Genomic DNA, 16,495 nt, shown 5'->3' on the forward strand with positions numbered 1-16,495 from the left:
CCCCTACTGTTCAATTTCTTTTAGTGCTCTTATTCATTAAATTCAGCATACTTACACTTATTATTTACAGATGTATGTGTTTTAACTTGTTTATAGAAACCATGCTTTGCAGAAAGCTGTGGATGGTATAATACTAATTTGTAAGTGTTTATTGCTGCCTATAATATGCAATTTTAAAAACAATTAAAAATAGAAGTGGAGCTCATCATTGGAGTCAACCCCAAACTGCCCATGAAAAGTGAAATATTAGTACTGTGTACTGCCTTATAGGTTATAGGCCATTTGTAGTGGATTGATGGCATAGCCATTAATGAAGAATTTACCTATTCTTAAAGATTTTAAGCTCAGCAGTCTAGTGTCTAGATATTATTCTAATGTAACCCATTTAAACATATGTGATGGAGTTCATAATTGCCCTTGTAAATGGGTATAGAAAGTAGGGTATATAAATCAATTAGTGATATCCAGCAGTGTGTCTGTAATACAAATTAATTGGGATGACGAGCATTTTAACTGCTACTATACTTACTTGAAGTAGTTCTGATCACTGAATCGGTTCTTGTTGAGTCAGTCTATTGATTTTAATATTTAAAAACACATGAAGATCAAAATGTTCTGAATTAATGGTCCTAAAGTTTGAGAAGTAAACTGATATGTAAAATATTACAGAGCAAGTCAGTTTTACTGCGTTTCCAAATAGAGCACAACAGTTTTATTTTGTCCATGTGGTACTGAACAACTGTGTAATAGTATTACGTGATTAAAGATATTAAAACACTCATTTTCTTGCTGGATTCAAGCCACAGCAAAAAGTCATGATGAATGGTGTCACAAGAACATGCTGAATATATAGAAAATAAAAAATTTATTTGGCAGACATGGTAATACCCAAAACTAATACCAACTTGGGTAGGAGGCAAGTTTTGAAGAATACAATCATTCCTTTAGCATAATACTCTGGATTATTCTATTTGGATGCTCGAAAGGGTTTGAAGATAAAAGAAAAGTCCTCAAAACACTATAAAACATTTAATAACTATAAATGGAGACTTTATGACTGAGTAAAATATCTGGATGTGTGTAGAGATTATAGTAGCTATTTCATTTCCCTTGCAGTTTTTATTTATTATTGAAGATACTTGGTCTGAGTTTTCTCCCGTTTATGTTTGCAAGTCAAGAGTCTTTCTTGGATTTAGTGGGGCGACATCACTGTAAAACAGATCTGGAAAAAGAATCAGACCCCTTTTATTTTTAAGCGTTTTGTCCCTCACAATGTGCCTTTTTTCTTATTTTTGATCCTGCAGGGAAAACATGCTGAATTTGTGACACCACAGTTGTATCAATAGGCCACAAAAATAGGCTCCATTTTCATAAATAAAGAATAAAGAGGCCAGAGTTCTCATCCTCTCGACGTGTGTGTCGCTTTTTTGCCTATGCGACTTTACTCCAGATGAGGATCTGACCTCGGGCATTCACTTGTAAAGCAAACAGGGCCTGAATTATAAGAAAAGTTAATTTTCAAAGGAAAACTTAAGCTTCATGCAGATGATAGCACAATTATACATATTTTTTAAAGAAGATCCTATTTTTCAGTTTTGCAATAATGCAAAATTTATACTTGAGACTGATGCGATTTTGCATGGTGGTGGCCAGGCAGAAACTCACCGACCTGAAAAAACTACAGAGCTAGCATCTTTCGGATGTTTTTCTTCAGTTTTCCGTACGATTTATTTTTTTCATTTAACATGTTTTCTTTTTCATTTTGAAGGTAGGCTCCTAATACAAAGTGATGAGCCGTTGCCCTGTAAACTCCGCTGTGCCTGCCAAACCCTCCGGCCATCCTGTCTGTATGCTTACTTTCACCCTGGCTCCCTCATGGTGTCTGCCTGGCCATTTATTTAGCGAAAGGCGCTCCTGTTCTCAGTTACTAGCGCGTCATTAAGTCTCGCTGTCCTGAGAGTAACACAGGTATAACCAGACGCAGTTCTTGTCCCTGATATAATTAATCCTGACAAGCTTTCTGCCTTCCACGTTTGCTCAGGTGTAAATGCATTTCTTTGGCTAGGTGGACACATAAACCCAAATGTAGAACTGCTTTGCTGATGTAACTGGAAAAAAAAAACAAAACCAACCAACCAACCAGCCTGAAAACCAGTATCATTTTCTTTGAAAAGGTGATGTGAACACAAATCTCCTGTGTTAGTTATACATACTACGCCTGGTTTTAGTGGAGCTGGTGCTTGAGAACCAGGCATTGCAAAATGGAGTAAACCTTACTCCTGTTTGAAAATATCCTCCTGAGCAAATCTACAGAACATGAATGTGCTCTTACAGAGGGGCTGCGGCCTCCTCGTTGTCCTTTACTGCTAGCTGTAGTAAATATGCCTGTACAGTATGTAGTTCCCAGAAGTCCTGGCTTTACTGGGAGAAGCACCAGAGGTGGTTGCAATGACAGCTCCAGAAGACCTGGAGCTTCAGGAAAACGTTTCAGGGTGCTTTCATTCAGAAACACGTGGTTGGGCCATATTGGTGTTTTCCAGATTGTTCACACTCACAATCACATAAGACTACTCTGGTAGATTTAGGCTTACATCTTGGCAGTATATGAGGCTGGTGTTGGCTTGGACAGTATAGACAAGACTAGAGGTTTTTTGTGGCCGTTTCTGGTGTTGTTTATGCCTGTTTGGGATGTAGCGCGCACATGTTGCTGAGTTGCCTTCAGGAGAGGGTTCAGGACTCCTCTCAGGGCTGGTCTGTTGTCTGCTGGGACATTCCTGTGTAATTGTATATATGGTGGAGTAGTCTCATAGAAAGCTGATTCTTAGCTGGCTGTGGAGATCAGAAAATGAAGACAAGCCTTTCATCATCTCTCCCCAGTTCCCTGCCAGCAGCAGTGGTGGCTTTTGGTGGCAGAAGACACCCATTCCCGGCCTGCCTTGCAGTTGGCAGCTGAGCGGGGGGCACATGCAGGCTTGGGGGTGCTTCGGAGCCCCCACATTAGAGGGCCTGAGCACAGACTTAACTGAATTCCCTGCTCTGTCATGTATCCTGTATGTAACTTGGGGCAAGACACATAAGATTATAATTTGAAGATGCTGCTAGAGCTCCATCCAGGCTCTTGGTTGCCGTTGAAAATCCCAGTTGGGTACATTTTTCCAGGAATTTAAGACCCAAGCAAATCAAGCTCTTAGGCTGTCAGTGCTTCTCTTTCCCATCTCTAAAGTGAGAAGAATAGCTCTTCCTTTCTCTCACTTCGATGTTACAGAGGTAAAAATATGAATGCTCGTGGGTTATTCACATACTGGAGTGGCAGGGACCATGCTTGTAGATCAGATAGATAGAAGAGAGCAGGATCATTCAATTTGCTAAATATGGCAGGACCAGAAGCGCTGCCGGCTGTGCTGCATGATGGGGACAGCAGGACCCGGGGAGAGTCACTCTGGGTGTCCGTGATCTGTGCAGGAATGTCTGGGGAGATGCTCTGGCAGGCGGGGCCCCTGGACTGCCTTAATAAATGGCACTCTAAAGTCAGGTAGCTGAATTTGCATGCTTAACAAATGGTCTAGTGAAGAGGTCAGATTGTGGCATAACAGAAAAGTATGTTACAAAAGAATCGCCACCCTTCAGGGGGCAACCAATAGAGGATATTTGTGGGAATAAGAAGCTCTGGGCTACAAAGGAAGAACTCGGCTCCTAAGGAACAGAAGTTGTATTAGGAGACCAAAACAGAAGGATAACCAAAAATTAGATGCTGTTGTCTTCTGATTTACTGCAAGCAAATCTGGATAGTTCAGCTATGCCGGTAGTAGGATGCTGAACTTTATTTCCTGGCCCTAATCACCTGATATGAATAAAGGTTTCAAAGGGCTATAGTTCCGTCGTATTGCCAAGATCAGTATCCACTGACTCCCCTGACTTAGGTTACATGACTGCTGGTTAACATTACAGATTTGCAATTGAAACTCGGCAATTTTGTTGATGAAAGGCATGAAGGAGAGAGCGAGCTGCATCACATTCCCAGTTCTAAACTGGGGAAGAAGCAGCAGACGAGTGTAAACGCTTATTTTCTGCAATTCCACTTGGCAAATACAACTTGGTATACACACAGCAAAGGCATTTGCTGAATATAAAGAAAACTTTTTTTTTTTGACTCATTCTTTGAAGTTAGTCTGCGTTTTAACACTGAGATACTAAAATAGTTAAAATGAAAGTGCTCCAAGGACCTGCTTTGCAAGTAATGGCTCCCCTCAAGGTTATGGAGGCCTTTCAAGGTTCATTCTTTGAAACACCTCTTGACTTGGCAGGATCATGATCATTACTATTATTTGCATTGGAGTAGCGCTTGAAGGTCCTGCAGCGCTGGTTACTGTACACCGTATTTTGAGACCCTGCCCAAAATAGCCTACTGTCTAAATACACGAGATGCAAAAGGGTGGGGGAAGAAAATACTGTCCTGGTGGTATGTCCGCCTGCAGTGGAGCAATGTCCAAATTTGTACTTGGAACTTCATTAGGGTAAGGATATCGCAGCAGAGAGTGTGCTTAACTGCTTCTTGTCCTCACAAGGCGGAGAGCAGAGTTCAGCAGGACCCCTCTTCTCCCAGATGCGACGGGACAGAAGCCAGCTGTCCGTATCGCTCTTTCACTGACAAGAGTCGTAACAGCAAAAGCACTTGGGCTTTAGAGACTTCTGCCAACTCAGCTGCGCCTATCGGGGCTCGCACCTTGTCCAAGATAGCTGTTGGCAGCTGCAGCCTGTGCCCTGGGCATGGCTCTCAAAGTGACCTGGCCTGAGGCACCTTTTAGGTGACCTTGGGTGCAGTTTGTCCATTAGTAAGACCTTGCAGATTGGGCTTCTGAGCTTCATAACCTCTGCTTCTTGTTAGTTTTGTCGTTATTTTAATCATACTGTAGGAATCCTGAGCAGCACGTAGTGAAAACCTTTTCTTTTGGAGTGGGCACCCTCAAGCAGAAGCTAGGTCATGAAGTTTCATCTTCTGATGTCCCCATTGAAAGTGGAATGCCCCTTTTCAGAATAAAAGCAAACCTGAAGACTTAGAGGTTTTTTTGGCTTTCAAACCTTTTTTTTTTTTAAGGCCTAGACAGTATTGTAGAGATGAACTATGACTTGATTAAAATTAATGCTAGAAAAATTGTAATAAAGAATTAGAATAACTTACATTTAACATCATGGCTTTAAGGCAGATGTGTGCAGCTAGCAGCAAACAAATAATAAAAGAGAAATCCTCAAGTGTGGAAAACATACTTTCTTAAGTACTTCTGAAAATCCAGATAGTAATATCTCCGTCTGGAGTTATTGTGGCAGCCTGTGTTTCAGTCCACGTCTGTTGTGTTCACTCATAATAAAAAGCATTCCCTCCTGAACCTCGACGCATACCCGGTCCTACGAGGAATGCTTTTTGATTGTGGTTCTGATGTTACAGTTTGGTAATTCATTCTGCATTGATTAACATTTGCACATGGCTTCCCCTGAGCCTTTTCCTCCATCCTGCTGCCCTCAGCCCGCTCCACCTCCGCCCCGTCAGCCCCCGGGTGAAACAGCGATCCAGCACAGCGAGTGCCGATACGTGAAATAGTAGCCCGCCTTCTTTCCTTTGTGTTGTTTTCTTTGCCAGGGAGAAAATGGGAGTCTTCGCACAAGGGAAGACTTTGTTTTCCTCTTTCTGTTGTCTGTGATCCCCACCTGTTGTATATATGGTAAAAATATCTGGGACTTATAACCCAGCAACAGTACGCAGCCAGAGTCATGTGTGACCGGGTCAAACACACACTCGCTGGAGGGTCATGGCCAGGTTACTAAGTCAAGGCTGGCAAGTCTCCACGATAATGTTTTCTTTCTCTCTCACTCTTTTTTTTTTTTTTCTCCTTTTTTTTCCCCCTTTTTTTTCCCTTTTTTTTTCTTTTTTTTTCCTTCTCCCCTTGTCTGTCTTCCAAACAACAGTTTAAAAAAAAAAAAAAAAACCCTCGTAACAATGCAAACTATTTAAGCATGACAAATTCAAAGAAGTTTTTTATTAAAAAAAAATTGGATGGGGGGGGCTGAGTCAATGATATTTTGGATTTAATTTTATAGTATAGTTTTATGTGGCACATGAAAGAGAGAAATTTGTATTGAAACAATTGAGACCCACTTTCCCAGTTCCTGGCTCTTTCCTGGAAGATGATTAAAAGCAGACTTTTTTTTCCAGACGAGACATAAAAATTAAATGATCTACAGTATATAGTTATTTTTTCAAATGTTTGGAGGCTTATAAATAACTTCTACAATCAAACGCACACATACAAGCAGCAGAGAATCTGGTTCTAATTACTTGTACTTTAGTTGAACTTTGGCGTTTCCTTTGACTTTCTGCCTAATGTATGTGAGCTGTGTGCCTTGCACTCCTGCAGTGAATTCACAAAAAAAAAAAAAAAAAGAGGCAAAAAAATCCAGACTCTGGTTGGTGCCAACAAAAATGAGGGTTAACAGAATGTTTTGACCAAATGCAACACTTTGCTATTCACCCTAATTAGCTGAAATTGCTGCTTCCCACCAGGGACCCTGAGCTCAGTATTCAAAATTCCCTTGAGGCTATCCAGGAAATGCCATTTGCTTTACAACTTCTTATTCTTTTAAGACTCAACTGTCCAAAGTGTGCATTAACATACAAGCTTAATAATCTTGAGTTTCTAGCAAAGCGCAAGGCCTTTCATAGCGCCTGCCTGCTTCTAGTTGGTCACAAAGTAAAATGCCTCCTCCATCTGTCAACATGGTTTAGCTGGCAGTAAATTAGCTCTCACAAAGCGTGCTGTGCTTTTAAAAGATCTTATCTGCTGCTTTATCTAACCTTTAGAAATATTTCAGACATCTTAGGAATTGTGAAGTGACCGATTGTTTGAGAGTCCCTGTGTGCTTAAGCGGCATTCAGGTGTTGGGTGACAGCACTGCGGCTCTGTTTTCTCAGGTGAGGAGGGACCCCAAAGTGTCACATCCCACAGGACAAGACAGCAGGGCATGGAAAGAAGTTGCCTTTTTCTTTTTTTTTCTTCCCCCCCCCCGTTTGAATTCGTCACAAAATTTTAAGACTGCTTTAAAAACGCCTCTTCTGGAAAAGTCAACTGTCCACCCCTCATCCTTTCTTTTTTCCACCTTGCACGTGCAGACATGCATAGAAGAAAGCGGGTTCTGCTGTCCTGCATCCACTGACATCATACAGAAATAATGCTTTGTACCTGCTGAGCGTGAATCGCTACAGATGCCTGCACCTTATTTCTGCACTTCCATGCTGGCAGTACATACGTTTTCAAGTAAAGAGTTAAAAAGGCTAAATCCAAGGAAGAATAGTAAGTCAGAAGCTGGAGTAAGAGTCGAGCATGTGTAAGCTGAGTTCAAGCCTTCTCTAGAAAGCTGTACATCTTGCATGTGGTCAAAAGTTGAATGTTCCCAAACTGGGTTTTCTTACAAAAAAACCCCAAACTCTAGACAGTTGTTCAGCTGATGCAAGTATTATATTGAACAGATTAAGCCATTTTAGTGGCACATGTATGTATATGTGTGTGTGTATATAAATATATATATATGGGTGTTTTAGGGAGGGTCTTCTGGTTTACATTGGCTCTTTCCTTCTCGTATACCTTTTCAAATTGTCCAGAAAAAAATTTCTCTAGCGGCATCTTCACGTCTTCAGTTGCTGACTGTGTTGTGTATTTATGAACTGAGCTGGTTGCTTAATCTCTTCTGGGTATTGCAAGTTCCTGGTGGTTGCACGGTGTTTGACAGACCTCTGTTGTACATATGGTTCCTGGTTTCAGCACTACTATTGGATGCTAGTGCTTGTTTAGGATGAAATAATCAAAAAAGCAGAAGTGTATCGGTATTATTCCTCAAAGACTGCTTTCCTCGAACTGAAATCACAGGATTGCAGGAGGGCGGTTGTTCTATTGAATGACACAACCTTATTTTCCCACGGGGAGACTAAAAACTGCCTTTTCGATGGACTGGGAGAGTTGAATGAGCTAATACGAAACACATTGTCTGCTGGTATTAGAGTTTTAAAACTGAAATTTTATCATTCCAGAGACTGATTGGAAGCCACCATCATTCATGTACGAGCATGAAATAGGGCACAGAATGTTTGAGGCCTCTCAAGGGCATTTGATGAATCTAACTTTAATTTAAAAGTAGTAATAGATTATTGATTCAAGCAGGATGACTGTGCAGAGATCAATAACAGAGCACTCTCCGTCTCACTTAAATACCAAAAATTACTGTTGAAAAGAAATTATCATTCTCATCTCTGTTTTCATTAAGAAAAAACTTCATTAAAGTTTGTTTGATGCAGTAGGAACATGTAGATTTTTGGTTTGCCAACGTTCAGCGTATTTAATGCTGAAAAAGATACGTATAGTTCTGGACATTGTCTTAACATCACAATTTATTGAGCCACATGTTATTTTACTTTTCTGTTTTTTTCACAGACTCATTATTGTTAGCTATATAAATAAATTGTTCCCATTGGAAAGATATTTCTTTACTTAGAATCAGAGCCTTTAACGCTTCGCTCTAGCATTTATTTTCTTCTCAAGAAATGTCCGTCCTTGAAGTTGATGGTAGCTTAACCCAAGTAAAAATGGCAGAAAGGCGTCCTTCTCTCACAAGTAATCAGAAGTTGCATCGTGCTCTGTGATGCCCTCTGTGAATTCTGCAGAACACGAGTTGACAATGAATCATGAGTTTAATACAAATGTATCATCTTTGTAATCTGAAAAATATCACGTACAGTAAATCTTGTCTAAGATTTTCCATTGAGTAATATTCTTTAGGGCCTGCTGTTAGTACTCTTGAGATTTAGCTCTGCTGATAGTGCCTAATATTTCTGGATAGATCTGAGTTCACAGATCCTGTCATTTCTGTATATCTGTTGAAAGTTAGAGGGATTTATCTGAGAAGCAGCAGAACGGCTAGGTGAAACATGAAAATGTATTGCACATCTACAATAAATGTGAGGAATGATGACAGCATATCACAGAAAACTAATGCAGATGTTTTGGAAAGATGTAGTTCGCATGTCTTATCTCGCATCGTAGAGCTTTCATGTCCTTTCCCTGAAAGGGATAACTGGCTTTTCAGCAGGTTCAAAACAAATGACCATCTAGAAATATTAAGGCAATAAAGGGATGTGGGGTCATAATACATAAGTAGCTTTTTCTCAGAGAGGTTTCCTGATGTTACGAATCCTAAGGTAGGTAAGGAAGCGTTGCTGGGTTGTGCAAGTTTTACAGATTAAAAAAAAAAGACTACTAGTTCAGGTAATTTTGTCTCTTTACGTTTGTCGTGATGCATGTCACTATCCTGCTGTGGCAGAATTGCACATTGGAAGTGTTACCTTTTGTAGAGAAAGGCAAGCGGTATAAGAGCTCTCCCAAAATTAGGTACCAACTGGAAGGGTAGATGCCACAGGCAGTTTCCCACTGAACGCTGATATCCAGCACACACACGTGGATCCCACGCAATTCAATAGGCTAAAACCAGAATATAACCCCAAAGTTGTCCGGTTTTGGAGCCTGTTAAGAGACTGAAGCCCTGTATCCGAAGTGAGTGGAAGCTTTTGTGGCCTTGAGTAGCCGGATCATGAAAAATGATCAAGTACTTAAAAATAAGCTCTTGAGGCTACAGCAGGTAGTCCTGTCACTACTGGGCTTTATTTGGTTCCCCTTAAATTTTGCTAGGAAAGACAAATGAACATTTATTATACAAAGATAGATATGGGCCAGTTTGATATAGTTATAATACAGTAAATAATCAGTTATTTAAAATTCATTAATGAATCATTCAATTATTTTTTATTTTTTTTTGTAGCAGTTGAAACTCAGAGCACCAGTTCTGAGGAACTTGTTCCAAGCCCTCCTTCACCACTTCCACCCCCTCGAGTTTACAAGCCCTGTTTTGTCTGTCAAGACAAGTCATCTGGATATCACTATGGTGTCAGTGCTTGTGAGGGATGTAAGGTAAGTGCCGTCATCTCCCTTTCTTTTTATAGGACAGCATTTCATTTTAGAGAGGGGCAAAGCCATGAAGTTTGGTGTGACTTGATTGTCTCCAAAGATGCCTGTACCTTTCTCGTGTGAATTAATTCTGATTCTTGAGTAAAGCCAAGTAAATGACCATTGTGCCTGGAATTATTTCCCTTCATAACTTCTGCCAAAGTATGTCTTCAGGGACTTTGTAAGTATTGACTAACATGAGAATGTGATCATAGATGCAGAGATAATCAAAGAATAAAGTGAAAATGCTTTGAGGCTCTTTACTGTCCATCTGTAGGTCAGGTATATTCTGAGAACTCACATGGTCTGCTCTCAGTCTGGCTTTTTCTGTGTGCTGCTACCTCTGTATATCCAGGGGGTGGAATTAGGAAAAAGGATCTGATCATCTGAAAATTCTTGGCATAGTCTCTAACTATCTTAACTAATCTCAAATCAAACTGGGAATCTGAGGATAAGCAGGTTGGTATTCGCAAAAATTTAATCTGGCAGGCTGCAGTGCTGGCACATCTGCTAGCTGCTTTCCAGTGCTGTGATTGAGCATGAATTGACCGTCCAGAGGATGTGGTAATACGATACACCATTCTAAAGTAGAGAATGTCTAAAAACTAGATACACATCAGAGAAGCAACATCAGCTAAACCATGTGTTGTATGGCAATAATTAGAGGTGTACATACAGTGAATGGTATGTGGGCAAGAAGAAGGTAGAGTGAAAAATGCTAAAGAAAAGACATCATAGGACAGATGCTCTCATAGTTAACTTTATTCGTCACGGTACCCTAATGCAGTGTTCTTTTTTAATGATTAAACAAAAGACCTATGATATTAATCCATCAAATTAAAATATTTATTTAGTGCTTAGTACAGTGCAGATCCTAATGCATGATGAAAATGTTACAGGCGCTACATACATATAAATAAACTTACCAGAATAAATTAATAAAAGGTATTTTGCTGGTTTATTTGTATGAAACGTCCCGATATTTTCAGATACTGTGTAGTTAGGCATATTTACTTTATCATTTGAACCTGTAACTTCTTCCATGGTACTGTGCTTTTGCAGTGATGTAAAACATCATAGTCCTGGGTTTGCATCATTAGGCAGGAAAGTACAGGATTAGAGTCTACTTTCTCCCCTATTTTCTAACCGTAGATACTCAAGTATTGAAAGTAACTATTTAAGCTTACTTGAGTTTAAAACCTCTTTCTGGTATTGAGGTTCTCCTCGAGTATTGTGTCTGTATTTTTTCTTTTTAGGTGCCATGAAACTATTGAAATTTAAATGTCTGTTAGGAAGAGCTATGGTAAGAATATGCTGTAGCTGATTTCATTAGATAGCAAATCCCATCATACTCAGATGTTAACACACAAATGGTGGTGTCATTTGCTCACCCACACGTTCCTTCTAAGCACAGATGTAATTGCAGACTGTGGCAGAAAGGTCACATGTCCCTAAGACTTCATTAGTTTTGAAAAATATGCAAAAATATACAGTAGGGCTTTTATTGGCATACTGCAAGGCATTTTCATAAATAATTAAAGCAAGACCACGCTTGTCAAAATATGTGAAGAAATCCATCTCGTAACGTATTAGCCATTATTCAACAACAACAAAAAAATCATGTTCATTTATTTGCTAATTTGCAAGATTGAGTAATTGAGCACTTAGTAATAGCTGCTGTTAAAAGAAAAAAAAATAGTTATATACAAAACCTGTCAGTCTATGAGAAATAACAAGATTCCAAAGCAGTAACTTGGCTGCTTGAGACTGGTGATATTTGGGTTAGTTGACGCTAGCGTTTCAACAGATTGAACTAGGATTTATGAATCTCTTCCACTGATTGAATCAACTTCCTTAGTGAGTGCCAGAAACTGGCAAAGAACATGATGAGACCACTGAGTCAACCAGCGGTCCCTTTGGTGCACGGTCATGTACTACGTTTGCTGTTGAAAGTTGTCTGAGCTTTTAGGTCAGCAGAAGTGGTGTGCTGGATGACAGCAGTATGTGACCAAAACACCAGAGACAGCCTCAGAAACCTCTACGTTGCCAGGTTCTACTCTTTCTCTGAAGAATGTTACCCTTTTCTCTTGAACCCTTTTGGACCACTTGGTTTATTTTTATTTCCTTCATCTTTGCTCCACACTTGCTTTCACGCATTTGTTTCTCGGTCGTGTACCGTAAGAAAGCTGCCACCTTATACTTCTTACTGCTAACCATCCAGGCTCCTGCCTGTACTCAAGTCTGCCTTCACCCTTGGTTCCTGCTATCAGTTCTTCATGTTTCTCTTTGTCTCCAGCCTTCTTCATACAAAAATGTAGCCAGTTGCTTTGCAAGTTTAAATAAGCACTGAGCATTGAGCGCTGCCGCTGGGGAAGTGTTTTCTCCTGTGGATCTCTGCTTTTCAGTTGGTTAACCCAGGTTTATTAGAGAGCCTGTGTTTCACTGAAGGCTTATGCTTGGTATGGAGCTCGAGTTTCATGCTGATTCTTTTGCTGATTCTTTTTTTTTGGTGAATCAGGGAGCAATAATAAGGAAGAATTCATGTTACAGCCCTTTGTCTAGTTAGGAAACACCTTCATACAATTTCAAATAACTTTATTTTCTTTGAGATTTGGGGTTTCACTGAAGCTGACCAGTCTGTTCAAAAGCTGTTGGGATGGGGAGAAGCAACCTCACTTTTGGCCAGCTGAGTCACACAAAGCTTGTTCCGTAAGAAGCTAGACTAAAATATCAGCCAAGTCAAGTATTAATTCTCCCTTTTTCCTCTTTTCCTCTGACCATGTTGCCATTTTCTCTTTCTTTGCACCTATTTCCACCATTTATTTCTTCACCTGATCTGCAGTCTCTGTTCTGTGATGTTAAACCTTAAATTCACTCCTTTTTCCTCTTGCATTGTGCCTCGCTCTGCTCTGAGGTCCCTTTCTCAAGACTTTTCCTTTTTCATTTCTGACTCATTTACCTTTCCCTTCAAACTCCTGGCAGTCTTGTTTCTCAAGGGAAACACAAATGGAAAACTCTGTTCATATCATATTTATCTAATTAGGGCTCCATTCCTTTTGTTTTTCTGTGCTGACTTTCCCTTGGTTTTCTTCTAGTTCTCTCTGTTTCCTTCTCCTTTGCCTTTCTCCTTTGAGCTCCAGTGAAGCTGCTGTCACAGTGATGATTAGCAGTCTCCACCTAGTGCAAAGGGACAGCTTTCTGTCCTCCAGGTTTTGGGTTGATGACCACCTTTGATTCAGCAGGCTTTCTTTTTCCTGGCTTTCAGGGCTCTTTAGATTCTCTTCTTACTTTGCTTACTGTTTATTCAATGTCTCCTTAAATGGCTCTTTATCCACTTACTGATGCTATTTCCTGAGGTTCAGTTTTTTGGTTTTCTGTCTTAAAAGCATCACCTACTGAACTGTTTTATGGTAGACTAATGGAGGAGATCATGGCAATATTCTGCTCGTAAAGGGTGTATTCTTAATGGAGACCCATCCTGGAGCCCTTGAAGAGCTGTGTATCATCATTGTGACCTTATCATTATGACTGCACTAGAAACTTTATCTTCTTGCAATTGTCACCAGCCCATAGATGATTTCCAAAGTTACCTCCATCTCTGACTTCTCCCTTGCCGTCTTTCCTTGGTGTGTCCTCTTGGTTACCTCACTGCTAACTTGGACACAGAATTCATGAAGACAGAACTTCCTGTTCTCTGTCGTTGTGACATCATCAACTGTAACCTCACGGTGTGCAGTTTTTTCAGACATCATTTCTATCTGCAGCATTTTTTCACATGATTTGTTGTCCCTTTTCCTCCAGAATCTGCCTTCAGCTGCCTCCATTGTTGCTGTGGTCTTCTCACGTGGTGATTAGATTGGTCCCTTCTTCTGTCCTTCCTTCCTCTTTTCCCACTCACTGTCGTCCTTGGACCTCATTCTTTCAGATATCTGGGAACAACCTCCTAACCTCGTATGCCAAATACTTTCTCGGTATTCTAAGCACCCTTTTTTTAAGTCATGCTTCTGTCTTACTCATTACCAGAGTCTTCAGTACTGTGCCCCACTAGGAAGACTGTTCTGTGGCTTGTTTTGATATACTAGTCTTTTAAGGTTTTTAGTGCCTGGAGTGTTTCATAATATGCACTTGTGAACCACAATGAAAGTTTAGGAGCTATCTAAATAATTTTAAGCTGCCTTGTTTTCTAATTTTAGTATGTTCTTGCTGAAAATTGTATTTGTGATTATAGATTTAGAGTACCTGACTTCTTGCCTTCCAAACTTGAAATTTGGGAGTTTTCAGAAGGTTGATATCTTAAGCTTTTTCCTCAATTTGTTGAGTTGAATTCAACAGTCAGGATGGTTTTTGGTGTTTTAAACTGGCTTTGTGTTTATTTCTGGGTATTATGCTGCAAAAGGGCTTATTTGCATCATAGCCTGTCAATGGCTTAGTGTATGTATTGGAATCTCAAAACCAAACTGATCTTCACAGTGTACTTGTATTTTGTAAGAAAAATTCTAGAGCCAGTCCATCTTTTTATGTGTAAAATACACTACGTTGACAATATTCAGCTTATTTACAACTTTTCCATTTTGTAAACTGTGTGGCATTTCAGAGGCGGGTTTTGGAATCTACTTGTGTGTTTCATGACCTCAGTTAAAGACTTCTGAAATCTTTTTTTTTTTTTTTTCCTTTTCCCTCCCTAGTTTCTGGGTGTTGCTAGATCGCACGCAAACAAATTCCATACAAAATGAGCAGCTTGGATTTATCCAGCTGGTACAAGTGGTTATAGGGCTGGCTGTCACCGAAAGCTCAGCTCTTTGGTCCTGACTTGACTCGTCATTGTAGCCGGGTTTGCAGAAAGGGAGACCGAGTGTAGTGGGCTGGATTCCCCACACAATGCCATCATTGTGTGGGCGAGGAGGAGAAGCTGGTGTTCTGGCAGCTTCAGCTGTCTCTGAAAGCCTTGTCCCTTGTTCTGGGCGTTTAAAAGATGGCATTCCTCTGCTGGCAATCCTGCCCGGATTCCTGGCTTGAATTCGGTGGGCAGCAAAGAAGCCTCGAGCACTTTCAGGAGAGAAGACAGCACAACGTATAAGAGGGCAGGTTTACGGTCCAGCAGTTTTGTCGCAATGATCAAGGTGCCTCTCTGCCTGCTGTTGATGCTAACAGACAAAAATGTAGATAAATCTACTTCAGTGCTGAGTGATCCCATGTCGACTTTTATCATAAAAGAAGAATAGCTTTCCTTCCATCAGAGTTTTCATATAAAATCACATCAAACATGGGATCATTAAATTAAAAGGCTAGCCACGTTTAATGTATTTTCAAAGGTCTTCAGCTACGAAAATATGGCTGTTTGTTTGACACCTTCCTGACTCGAATATACATATTTTTTTTTATTGCAAAGACTTTAAGCAGTATGGAAAACAGGCATTGATATAAACCTTGGAATTTAGGCCTATAATTCTGTACGACTGACTCCCACAAAAAAGATATGATACACATAGGAGAAGAAAAGAAAAAAAAAAAGAGTGAAAATGAAACAGTTTTTGCTTTGTCTGGATTTGCTGATCCATGTGGATGTTTAGCTTGGGAGAAAAGCTATCATTTTGTTACAGCTTTATCTCACTTGCTTATAGATGCAGTGGGAGGCAGTCTTTCCACTCAACTTGGGGCCCAAAATTATTTGCCTGACTTTGAAGACTGGGCTCTCTTTGCCGTCAATGGAGAGAGAGAGAGAGTGGAGCCCCTATGGTGGCTGATTCAGAGCATCTGGGTGACCCTCCAGAGCAGCCTGTCCCCGTGAGCCATTGGGTTCGGTGCCCAAAGCACAGCTGTGTTATTTTTCTTCATGATGTCCCCCATGGTTATGTCCCTCTGGACGCTGAGAGCGTTGGGGTTCCCCCACTGCGGGAAGTGAATCCGTGATCAGCGCCGGTCAAGAGCAGATTTACAAAATTCCACTGAGAGAAAGTGGAACTGGTTTTGATTTTATTTATTTATTTGAAATTTGATGGCAAGGATATTATGCTTTGGTCTGCAAGAAATGTTGATGAGTGGCCTAAAATATTTTAGGGATTGTCATAGCAGAGTTCCCTTTATGGAACAGTGTCCTTCGGGACAGATGCCTTTTTCTTTTAGTAATGCCTCTTACATCATGTGAGGACAGAGAGGACAGATTTGCATTTTCTTAGGCAGTTCTGGGATTGTAGAGGGGTCTTAAACAGCAGTTCTTTTTGATAATACCACTCTTGCACGTGTTAGCTTCTAGCTGTAATGTAATTATATGTAAGCCTATATTTATGCTCCTTTACTGGGAATTAAGGATCCAGACCTAGAATTTTCTCAGTTACCTAATGCTAAAAAATAAAAGCAAACTTCATAAAACCCGCTAACTAATATGTCATATGTTTATTTGGCTCTTTTTTTTTTCCTGACATGTTTTAATCACCTACCACTGAAACAAAAAG

At 40.2% G+C, this 16,495-nt stretch overlaps 1 protein-coding gene across 5 annotated transcripts in view; it reads left to right on the plus strand.

Annotated features, from left to right (window-relative positions):
* RARB (retinoic acid receptor beta) overlaps positions 1 to 16,495 on the plus strand; it is a 334,549-nt gene that overhangs the window by 254,826 nt on the left and 63,228 nt on the right. For 4 of the 5 annotated variants that reach the window (XM_063325207.1, XM_063325208.1, XM_063325209.1 and 1 more), the window contains one exon: positions 9,859 to 10,007. In XM_063325207.1, coding sequence (XP_063181277.1) covers positions 9,859 to 10,007 — 149 coding nt within the window. The remainder of the gene's footprint in view (positions 1 to 9,858; positions 10,008 to 16,495) is intronic. The other variant, XM_063325210.1, reaches the window with a different exon arrangement.

This window comes from Chroicocephalus ridibundus, chromosome 2 (genome assembly GCF_963924245.1).
Source record: "Chroicocephalus ridibundus chromosome 2, bChrRid1.1, whole genome shotgun sequence".
NCBI lineage: Eukaryota > Metazoa > Chordata > Aves > Charadriiformes > Laridae > Chroicocephalus > Chroicocephalus ridibundus.